Here is an 11,770-nt window from a genome sequence, read left to right as displayed (position 1 = left end):
CCCGGCCCCGGGGGCGGCCCCAGCCCCGGCTCCGGCCGAGGGCCGGGCTCCGCTGCAGCACCGAGCCCAGGGGCTGGCCCTGCTCGGGGGAGCCTCCCGTGCCACCCTCCGGGGGATGAGCCTGTGCCCTGTGCCCCGAGAGCATCCCCTGCCCGTGCGGGTCCCCGTCCGCCAGGTGGGACGGTGGCTCTGCCCGGCTGGAAGCTGCGGAAAGAGGAGAAAGCAATTCCAGCTTTTCCTAGCCCTGTGTTCATCCATGGCCCAGCAGCACAGAGGGCTGGGCCAGTGCAGCCCCTCTTCAGGGCTCTGGCAAAATCCACAGATCAGAGCAGCGTTCTCTCAGGCTCTACACAATAACCAAACGCTCAGGGTTGTGATTTACACCCTCAGGGTTGTGATTTACACTCTCTGGGCTGTGGTTTACACACTCAGCGTTGTGGGTTACACACTTAAGGTTGTGTGGTTTACACCCTCAGGGTTGTGGGTTTACACCCTCAGAGTTGTGGGTTGCACACTCAGGGTTGTGTTTTACACACTCAGGGTTGTGGTTTACACACTCTGAGTTGTGATTTACCCCCTCAGGATTGTGGGTTATACACTCAGGGTTGTGGGTTACACTCTTTCTGCTTAAATTTCCCTCCCAAGCACAGGACATGGTGGCCCATGGGCAAGGAGGAGTTTGCTGCACCCCTGTCAGTGTCACAGCTCCCCTGCAGCTCACCCAGAGCTGATGATGTTGAGGGTTGCAGCGACAAGTCAACAACTCTGTTTACTCACAGCAGTGTTTTGTTTGACTATTTTGTTTTAATTTGACTAAAGCAAAAGGATGTTTTGATTCTGCTTTGGTTCAAGGGGAAAAAAAATAGGATGTGACTTGTATCTGCTTTTGTTTTCATGCCAGCTTCAACCCCACACCTATTTTATTAAAGCTCCCAGGCTCCTTCCTCCACTTTTTAATCATGCCAAAACCAGAAGTTACAGAAGCATCTGTTGAGTGCAGCTTGAAGAGAGTTGCAGAGAGCCTGTGACACTTTGCTTTACAGCTGGACAGGGATGCAGGGAGGGGAAGCAGGATTTGAAGGAGAGAAAAAGTGAACCACACAACATGGAAAAATAGGGGAGTCACTAAGCTACAAGATAAAAAACATGGGAGAAATGAAAGTTTTGTGGCTGGGCCGGTAAGAACTGACTGAGGAGCTGCTGGAGAGCACAGTGGGCAGTTGGCACAGCCTGAGGGGTGGTGTGAGGGGAATACTCAGCCCTGGCAGCAGGGAGAGCCAAGGGATGGCCGCTCCTCACTCAGGTCAGCCTCACGCTTCCTTTCAAAACAAGAGCAGCTCTGTCTGCAAACGCATCCGTGTTTGCGTCGTATCTAGGAAGCAACTGATCCATCTGCTCTTCCACTTAAGAATATGGATGATGAGAAAGTGGCTGGCTGGGCTCCAGCAGGAGCAGGAAACTCCCTCCTTTGCTCATTGTAATGTGGGGAAACGTCTGGGAGGGCACCTGCAGCCCCCGGAGCCGCCAGCTTTCCGACCGGGCATTTCCCGGGGCTGCTGCTCTGTCCTCAGGGCTTTGGCATTCAGATGGAGGAGAATTCAGCCTTGGGGGTGCCAAATCATAGTTGTGTGCAGACTTTTGGCTGGGAGTATAAAGATGTTTATGCAGCTGCTGTAATCAGAGCGGTATCAGGAACAGAAATATTATCTCTTGGAAAGGTGAACAGATTTCCGGCTTTTACGGTGCTAGGTGAAAGATCAAAAAAAATGGGGCAAAAAATAAAAGAGTTTAAATCTTTGTAATTTCTACCCCAAAACTGAAAGCTGACAAGTTAAGCCTGTGGCAGAGAAGCAATGAAGTCTCTTAGTGAATGTTTTACTAAGAGCATGATAAATAGATCCCTACAAGGTCTGGTTGCCTAATCATCCCTGATTTCTTGAGATTCTAGAGAAAATCCCTCCTCCCTTGAGTTTAACTCAAAAGATCTCAGTGCACTCACTGAGCTCAATTTCCAAACCCTTTCCTAAAGACACCTCCCAGCTGAGAGATCCAGAGTGTTCCTAATTTAACACCATTTGAATGCTGACCTGTGAACATCAGAGAGAACTAAAAGCCATTACCACAGGTGTGGGGTCTGCAATGGGGGAGCCTGGTTTGTCCACAGGGGCACACCAAGAGCAGCTGAGCATTGCAGAGAGAAGAGCTGGATCCCTGTCTGAGGTGAGATCCAAGAGTTTATAAACCAACATTATGAAACAGCTCTTGTGACGTGAGCTTGCTCAGAGCAGCTCTGAGTGTTTATCATAACAGATAAGCAAATAGCAACGCCATTACTCCTCTGGGCCAGCTCCTACCCAAGATGGATGTGATGCACAAGAACCAACCATCAAAAACCTCTAAAGCTCTGCACTGAGAACAGGTTCAAGTTGTTCCCTTTCATCCTCCTGAGAACGGCCATTCCTCAGATGTTTGCTGCTGTACAGCAGCAGGATGGCTCAGTGTGTGCAGTGCCAGGCAAGGCCCAAAATCCTCATCCTGCTGCTGGAAAGGGGCCAGAGCCAGGACTTTGGATCCTGCCAGGTCAGACAGGCACGGTCATTGCTTTCCTTCCCAGCCCCAGCCTGCAGGAATCAAATTCTTTACCAAGGCATGAGCAGCTCAATGTTCCTTGGGCTGTCACAAGAGTGAAGCTTTCCTGCCCAGACACTGTTTTCTGGGTACTTCATTCGTGCACAGTAAATTCTCACAGGTCAAAGACTTTCCTGTGTCCTTAAAATGTGTTAGAAATTCTGTTTTGCCAGTATCCTGTCTCAAACAGAGCCAAGAACAGACACTTACCACAAGGATGTTAAAGAAAAAATGCAAAGTCTGCACAGACTTCCCTTGGCTTTACCGTTTGTGTGTGGAGTTCCTGGAAGTCAATGAGGTCAAGAAGCTGCATCCAGCTGATGAGGCCTCCCACAAACACACCAATTTGCTGGAGCACTTTGAATCTCACTGCTATTTGCTTGGCTAACAGCCAAACCTATGCATCTCTTTCCAGGATCAGGGTGGCACCTGAGTTCCAGCAAACATCATCACCTTGGTATGAAAAGTGGAGTTTAAGGCAGTTTTCAGTGCATTCTGACAGCTGTATTTTATTACAACAGCTTTACAAGCAACTGCTACAGCAGCATTAGCAACATCATCTACTGGGACATCATCACAGGGGCTCTGTTACCCTGGAAATGGGAATTATCAGTTCTAGATTAGGCAAAGCAGCACTGCCTGGATCCTGGCCTCAAAGCCCTGGAGACCTGAGAGATTGGCTTCAGTCACTGCCCCCGTATCTCTCTTTAGTATTGTGGTATTTGAGCAACTCAAAAGTTGCATTTCTTCTCAGGGTGAGGTGGGTTTGGCTGCAGAGGCCCAGCATGGAAACTATTTGTCTGCCTCTGAAAATATTTAGCTGTTATTTTATAGAGGAGTGGCATTTCAGCTCTCTGAGGATCACGTGCCACTCCTGCACTGGCATCCCTCTTGATGTCCTTGTTGAGCTTGGCAAGTGCTGGACCTGTTTTTATAAATAAACCACCAGCATTCCACACAGGACTGATTTCCAAAATGAAACTCTTGCCACGAAAAAAAATGTATTATTGGAAGATGGAGCACAAATAGAGATACAGAGCAGAGTAGAACTACTCCCAGCTATGCTGAGAACAACCCAAACTGCTCCTTTCTGCTGAGATAGATTCTCCTGGTTTTCCACCTCCTACAGGACAGATCTACTGTCCTATCCCTTCTTAATCTGGAATTTTAATATAGGAAGTCCTAACAAATCCTCACACAGTACTGGGAAGAACCACAATTAATTAAATCCTTAATATTTTAGAAGTTTTTACTTTCCTTTTAACCTCAATTAAAGCTTGTCCTGGCAAACTTTAGGCAGCTGTGGAGAAAACCTGCAGGGCCAAAGGACTTGGCAGAAGCAGTTGGAGGGCAATGACATAGCTAAACCATCAGCTGGGTTTACATTCTTCACAGCACATCTTCCCAGGCCTCTCTGAACTAACTTAACTCTCACTGCACCAAAGGCAAGTAAAACAACCCATCAAACCAGTACAATCTGTCCTGCTGATTTTCTGAAAGACCAAGCAGCTGCTGAAGATGCTTAAAACCATGCAAGAACTCAGGTGGTTTTGCCCCAGTGCAGAACAGAACATAAACAAGAAGTGCTCAGCAGCATTGCCAGGCTGGAAAAGCTGACAAGGTGGTGACAGCTCCAGTTTTGTGGCTCATTTGAAGACTCATCTACTGGGTAATCCTGGGCAGTGACTGAAGAGGAAAGTGCTCTTAGCCTGGGGGGAAAAGCAGGGTTGGAAGCTGAGCTGGCATTAAAGGCAGCTAGAACTGCTGCTCCCAATGCTGGAAGCACCAGCTGTTAGAACCAAGTCTTTCTCCAGGAGGGGAAAAGGCAGAGCCCCAGCAGGGAACTGCAGGGAGCAGAGGGTGATGCTGCACCAGCCCTGGGTTCTGCTCAGCTGAGTTCAGCTCAGCCATTCCCAGCTGTGTGCTCTCCTCTGAGGGCTGCAGCTGCACCCTCAGGAGCTGCGTGTGCAGTGCAAGGTGTGAGCTCTGCTGGGAGCAAAGCTCAGCAGAGACACTGAGGCTGCTCTCAGTGCCTGATTCCTGCTTTCCTTCCATCCCATCCAGCTGGCACCACTCCTGATCTGCCAGCAGAACAGTGGGCAAGAGCACCCTCTAGCCTCTTCCCTCCGAACAGTAACTCCAGCTTCAAACCATCAGCATCCAGCTTTCCTAGGCCAGCAAAACAACAGGTACTGAATTCATCAACTTTCTGAACCCTCACATGCCATACATGGGATTTTACACTGTCACTAGTACATATATATCTCAAATTCCACTGCTTTAAGAAGACAAGCTGTCCATAATCTGTGAAAAATGTCTTTTCTAACACTGCAGATGCTTTCCAGAGAAACCTGAAGAAGGCCCAGCAGTCACCACACTTACAACCCTGAGTAATGCTGGTTTGCACTTTGTCACCATGACCATCAATGCACACTAAGCTGGGGAGTGGCTCATAAACCTTAACAAAAGCAATTTCTGCTCATTTCTCAGTGGATATGGCCCAGCTGTAACCACAGCCCCCAAGGACCTGTATTTATAATGCTGCCCACTGCAATATTGGACAGCCAGAGGTTCTCTCTCAAAGGCCTGTGGTGCAGAGGCAGCACTGCCATGACCTGGCTGGGGCAGTGCCACCTTCTCAGACTGCTCACCTGACCTACCTGAGCAGGAGGGATAATTCACCTCCCTACTCTCCTCTCCTTTGGCTGCAGAGCTCAATCCCAAATGCTCACAATGCACCTACTGAACCTCACCTGCATCTGAACTCCAGGATGAAGCAGCTGCACACAATTGCTTCCATCACCCACATTCCAAAAGGAGCAGGATGTAACAAATCCCTTTTTTTAAGCCATCCCACCTTGGACTTTGAGCTGTTCTGCCCCCTGGCAGCAGCAGAACACACTCACACTGCTTCTGCCTGCTCCCCTTAGGGTGCAGGGAATCAAAGCAGGTTGCAGGCACCACAGGGGGGAAAAAGGAAAGGAGCAGGGGACAAGTCTGCAAATCCAGGCCAGAGGATATGGACAGCAAGGAGGCTCATCACTGTCCTGCCTGCAGATTCTGTGAACACACAGAGCTTGGGTCAGAGCCGCAGTGCCATTCCAAACAAGTGCCTGTTTAAACCATACCACACCACAGGAACACTGGGAATATGTAAGGAAATGCATGCAACTCAAGTGATTGTGAAACAGTAGGATTTCACAAATAAAACAATCAGCATTTATTGTTGTATTACAAAACACTTCATATTTTGGCAATATTTTACAGTTTATCTCTTCCTTCTTAGGGCCTGTTGAAAAGGTATGGGGTGAGGGGGGGGGAAGAAAAGAGGAGAATGTGGAAATTAGGATTAAATTTCAATGTCTTGCTTAAAAAAAAATCCTCCCAAACCATCCCAGTCCCTCCCACCAAAATAAAAATCTAGTTTCACTCAATTCCACTATTGAAAGAGGCCATGGGTGAAGCTGCAGGCAATTTCACTATCAAACTCATCAAGAAGACAAACAAAACATTCACAGTGGTCTTCAGTATGGTCTGTTGCGTTGATCATTTCTGAAATCATTTCTGGAAAGGGAAAGAAAAGGTTCTAAGCATGTAATAAATGAAGCAAATAACAAACCGTCCCTTCAGTCAAACATTTCTGACGTCTGTGTTTCCAGAGAGCCTCATCCAGAAACATTCACAAAACTCAACAGACTGAGTGGCTCTCTCTGGAAGCTCCTGTCTGTAGTGAATATTTTCATGGCAGTTGTACTTGCACACATAAACAACACTTTTCCCACAGTCCCCACCAATCCCAGAGCCAGGCAATGGCAAAGGCTGCTCTTACCTCCCTCCCATTTTGCCCCCATAGCCTCCTCCCCTGTCGCCGCCTCGGCCGCCGCGCCCTCGATAGCCCCGCTCTCCTCCGTAGCCACCTCTGCCACGGAAATCTGGGGAAAAACATGGAAATACATCAGCTTCTTCAGAAAGATGCAGGTGATATGAACACTTGAAATGTTTAAAAGGTGTAGCTGGTTTTGCACACCTCCTGATGGACGTGAATCCTCTGGTCTGGGCTCCCCACACTGGTTGCAGGAATTCCTGCGAGCGAAGTTCATGTTGCCACAGGAGCTGGAACAGACAAGGATTGCCCAGACTGAGCTGTGAAGGTGAAGCACACAGGGAAAATCCCATCCCAATTCAAATGACACTTACGGGTTAGGACAAACCCAGTCACCATTTTTGGGTTCCCCACTTCTGCCCTGGAAGCCCCCACCTCTTCCGTAGCCACCTCGTGAACCTGCAGACAAAATCATAATCAGAATAAAGTTCTATAAACTGCACATGACAAACAGGTATCAAAGATTGTCACTGCCTTCAGACCCTCAGTGACAGACAGACTTTTCAAGTGGAAGAAGTGTTTAATGCAAATATATTCCCATTATTTATTATAAATTCTTTTTCAGCAGTAAAGGGAAACCTGATCTGCTTGAATTGCCGCTGGGTAAATACAAACCCACTACATGCATTAATAAAATTTCTGAAAGATTTAACAAGGTATAAGATCAGTCACTTATGGCCAGACTTGAGCACAGAACAAAAATTGAACAATAAAAGAAGTCTGGATTAATCCCAGGATGCCTCTGACAGGCAGAGGGACAACATTCTTGCTTTCTGCATCACAAAATTAAGAATTTTTATCCCAAATGAAGTTGTTGAAGAATCCTTTTCCATCAGCTTATAGAACTGCCTGATTTCAGAACTAGAATTTGTTGTCAGTCACTGCCCAAAGCATGATTCCTGGAAAATGGTAATGAATACCCAGTGGATTACCGACAAAACTGTATATGCAGAGAATCAGGGAGATTGATACAGCCTTGATTAAAGGAAGCAGAAATCTAACTGCTGCTCCAGATCAGCAGCAGCTGAATTATGTACCTTGCTTTATCCCAGCTGGAAAGAGAGAATCTCAGAGCTCTGCTGTAACAAGCAAATACTCAGTGGGAACTCCCCCCTGTATATGTGGGGCTGGTACAGCTCAACATCCCTGTTACACTTTCTCTTTAAAAGCAAGGCAGAGAAGATCTGGAGACTTTCCAGCTCTAAAGGAAAGCATAAATTCTGTGCTGTGCAGAAGAGATTACAGATTTCAGTTTACTTAACTGGGTTCAATCCTTATTACTCCCTTTCCTGGCAGAATTCCAAAGGCTCATATATTTGATGAATCACTGCTTCAAAGTCAACTTCTTTTTAATAAATCAATCATAGTGAAAAAGCATTTAACTGTGCAAAACCAAGAACTCTACAGACTTTCAGTCCCACCTCGACGCCCGCCACCTCCACCTCCTCTCATGAATTCAGGTCTTCTGGTTGCAAAAGAAACTTTGATAACATTGCCATTGAATTCTTTTCCTGTGGGAGGAGAGAAAGGATCAATACAGCTCCCAACAACACAGCAGCAAACCCAGCAGTGCAGAAGTGATTTGCACACCCAGACTGAACACAAAATTCTTGAGACACAGGGAAGCTGCTGTCAATCTCTTGGTTTTGAAAGCACTGGTCCAAAGGTGAGATGGAAACTCTGATCTGCTTGCTAAACTCTCCTCAAACCCACAGATATTTTAGTTTAAATGAGATCTGTAAGTTGAATTTAAAGACATAAGAACGCCTAAAAGATTTTTGGCCATGCTCATGGGGAAGTAGTTTGGATGTCTGAACTTTCTGTAATTCCACCAAGGCAACAAGGCTTTTGTACCACTCAATAGCCAGCCCAAAACTCAACTCCCAAGTGTATTTAAATAAAGTTCATGATTTTCAGTGACTGCATTCTTCACAGATCCAATGTTTATCACAGACAAACAGCACTGTACATGTGCCTAATATAGTCATATTTGCCTTACCCTCTTAAACAAAAGTCAATTTGCATTTTGTTAGCAAATACAAACATCAGACAAGCATGGCATGCCAATTTTTTAAAGCAGTATCATTTCCCACCAGATGCAGAGCATGACCTTTTGTTTCTACCCAGTATCACTAAAATTCTGTGAACACACAAGGTGACAAGAGAAGGCACTTTTCCCTCACCCCCTTGAATTTATTACTACAAGAGTGTCACTGTACTTCCTGCAGTCTGAGGAGTTTTACATCAATATAATTCTGGGATAAATCCATTATTTTAAAACCTTGTTGTTCACTGTGTATATACAGAGCACTCAGCACAAGATTGCCAGAACCATTCCCAAACCCTAAGAATGCTCCCACAACACTAAAAATATCAATGCAACCCTGTAGGGAATCCCTCCAGCTGCTAACACAGATTACAGCTCTGTTGGTCTAAACAAGAAGTGACAAACACCATCTCTTGCACCTTGTGCATGGGTGACTGAGGTACAGCAGCAAACCCACAGTTTCACTGCACATTTTTGGTCTAAATCACTATCTGCTGTTTAATGAAATGAGAGAAATCCAATACACACAAGAAACAATGAAATATAGGCCTTTGCTTAAGGGAAAAAGAAACCCAAATTAACAAAATCCTAACCAAAACCTCCAAAACCAAAACCAAAAGCCCCAACTCAAAATCTACATAAATAGCAGCACTGAGCCTCCAAAAAGGTAATTTATGTGCTTCTTCTACTGCTTGTCAGATTCAAAAATGGCCAAAGGAACAGGTAAGTCTCACCCACCATCAAACCAGTCAATTGCTGCTTTAGCAGAAGGAGGATCATCAAAAGATACTGTGGCTTCTCCCTTGGGCTTGCCAGTATCCTTGTCTGTGTACAGATTTATCATGGGTTTGCCAGTCTTTTTGTTGGTCTGAAAAGAAAGGTTGTACATTTGGCATAGCAGAAACACTGGTGCAATCAGTTCAGAGCACACACTGTAACACTAAGTATCTTTAGAGAGAATATTCTCCTGGAGCTGGCCTGCAGAAACAGGATTTGACTGAAGGATACTGACTGGCTGTTAACAACAAAATGAGGTCAAGTGCATAAAATCCTAATTTAGAATGGCAGACCCAGAAGCAGCAGCCCCAGACAGAGGGACACATGCTGCAGTACGAGGGTGGCACAATGGATAGAGTGTCAGGGCTATAAAGACTAAAGAAGAGACACAATGCAATCTAAATGTCACCAGGAGAAAGGTGCTAGTGCTGCCAGCTTACAAATGAGCTGTCAGCTGGGAACCCAGATAAAATATTATCTACAACTGCTGGGGAGTCAGAGAGAACTCTGCCTTGGATGATACCAGTACATTTCCAGTACACCAGCTCCACCAGTTCCCTTCCTTCTGACCCAAGATTTCTCATTTCACCTACCTTTATGATACCAATCTGTTTGAAATAGTCTGCCACTTGATCTGTTGAAACATCCTCTCCAAGTCCTTGCACGAAGATGGTGTTGTTATCAGAGTTGTCAGACTCTGAATCTGTGGAAAATTAAGCTACATTTACCACAAGTTTTTGTGGGAGCAATACTTTGAGCTCAGCTCTGTGCTGCCCAGTGGCAGACCCTTAAATCCCAGAGACATTTTGTGTGAAATAAAAGAGGAGCAGGGAGTTTAATTTTGAGGCTAACACCATCAACTGAGTACACTGGACAGCTGACCTGCCTTACACCCAACATTCATGCAGCTGGGCATCCCAACCCACCAGAGCAGAGGGTGTTTTAAATAACACAAGCTTAGCAGAAGTGTGATGACAGTTAAAGCAGCTGCTTGGCTCAAGCACATTCAGAATTCAACAGGAAATTCTTACTTGCTGCATTAACATCCAAAATTTCACATGCACTTAAATGAAATATATTTCTTTCAAGGAAGGCATTTTTTGGCTAGGTTTCTCTTGAGCCATGGGAACTGCAGCCACATCCATCTTTTTAGACAAACATTTTAGAAGCAGTGACCTAAGAGCTACAATCCACTCCCACTCACTGCTTGTTTCCTTACCAGCATCTGATCTCGGTCCATAATCCCTTTGACCTATGATACGGGTTGGACAAAAAAAAAAAAAAAAAAAGAAAGAAAGAAAGAATACTATTTTTAGCACAACACATTCAAGTGACTTTTTTAGCAACAAGAAAATATACAAAGAATGTATGCAATGCATCTAAGATCTAAGACATTCACCAGAGATTTAGAGAATATTTAGATTTAAACGTTCAACAGAAGGCGTCTGTAGGACGTTAACGTGTTCTTTAACTTGCAGCATGTGGCACTTGCCACACTGATGCTGTGCTGGTGTTTGCTTGCAAATGCTGGTTGTCACATCACCAAGCAGTTTCCCACTTTTTTTTTTTCTACCTCTAGTACCTTTCTAAGAAGCATTTGTAACAAAAATTAAAAAAAGAAAAGAAAAAAAAAATCCGGTGAACGTCACTGTCTCCACAAATTCTCTCATGCAATTTGACAAAGCAGAAATCCAGTTTATTGCTACAAGTTTGGCTATTAAAACTCGTGAACACACCAGCCTCACCAAAACTCTATAATGCTTCTACTAGATAGTAACAAGATATTATTGGTGGCTTTTAGATTTATAAAGAATTTCCACTGAAACATTTTTGGATACTCGGCACTTACCACCGTAATTTTTGAAGCCACCACGGTCACCACCACTGCAGAGGAAAAATTGAAGAAATGATTTCTTCCTTAAGTCTCTACGTGCTGAGCCCAAGGCTCAATCTACAGTTAACTGATGACAAGTTGAGAATTACTGTCTGGCAGCTAAAGCACCATGTCTATGTTCTCCTCACTACCCATTCATGTTCAAAGATTAAATTACAAAAAAAAGAAAATCTCTCAGGGTGCTGCACTGGAGAAGAGAAGCCCTAAAGGAGTATTTTAAACTAACCCATACACATGTGGTTGGTTCAATACTTTCTCCCATCCCATCAGCCAAAATAACAGCTATTCAAAACTGGGGTTTAAAACAAAAATGGTATTTTCATGTAGATTAATGTGGGCTTTAATTGTAGATGTAATTGCTACTTTGGAATAATTAGTACTTTAGTACTTTCCTAGAAGTCAAAAGAGCTAAAATTAATCTCTATTGTTATGCATTCATAATAGAGGGGATAAATTAGCAGAATGAGCCATTCTCTGAGCAAGGGTCTGTGGGGACCTACTGTACTACAGCACTTGGCATTACAGAGAAGGGGTGTGTGCA

General features: G+C 45.0%; 1 protein-coding gene across 2 annotated transcripts in view; it reads right to left on the bottom strand.

Annotated features, from left to right (window-relative positions):
* The window catches only part of TAF15 (TATA-box binding protein associated factor 15), a 504,826-nt gene that overhangs the window by 477,518 nt on the left and 15,538 nt on the right, over nucleotides 1-11,770 (bottom strand). Inside the window, exons 8-16 of one of the 2 annotated variants that reach the window (XR_009419835.1) lie at nucleotides 11,185-11,219; nucleotides 10,555-10,587; nucleotides 9,929-10,038; nucleotides 9,297-9,426; nucleotides 7,933-8,022; nucleotides 6,826-6,910; nucleotides 6,656-6,741; nucleotides 6,458-6,560; nucleotides 5,831-6,192 (exon numbers count right to left, since the gene is read on the bottom strand). Coding sequence is in view for 1 of the 2 variants with exons in the window: in XM_059487063.1 (XP_059343046.1) it covers nucleotides 6,153-6,192; nucleotides 6,458-6,560; nucleotides 6,656-6,741; nucleotides 6,826-6,910; nucleotides 7,933-8,022; nucleotides 9,297-9,426; nucleotides 9,929-10,038; nucleotides 10,555-10,587; nucleotides 11,185-11,219 (712 nt within the window). In the remaining variant the exon portion in view is untranslated. Of the gene's footprint in view, nucleotides 1-5,824; nucleotides 6,193-6,457; nucleotides 6,561-6,655; nucleotides 6,742-6,825; nucleotides 6,911-7,932; nucleotides 8,023-9,296; nucleotides 9,427-9,928; nucleotides 10,039-10,554; nucleotides 10,588-11,184; nucleotides 11,220-11,770 lie in introns of those variants that run through there. The other variant, XM_059487063.1, reaches the window with a different exon arrangement.

This window comes from Ammospiza nelsoni, chromosome 21, assembly GCF_027579445.1.
Source record: "Ammospiza nelsoni isolate bAmmNel1 chromosome 21, bAmmNel1.pri, whole genome shotgun sequence".
In the NCBI taxonomy this organism is placed as follows: Eukaryota; Metazoa; Chordata; class Aves; order Passeriformes; family Passerellidae; genus Ammospiza; species Ammospiza nelsoni.
This window is presented reverse-complemented; position numbering and strand designations above follow the sequence as displayed.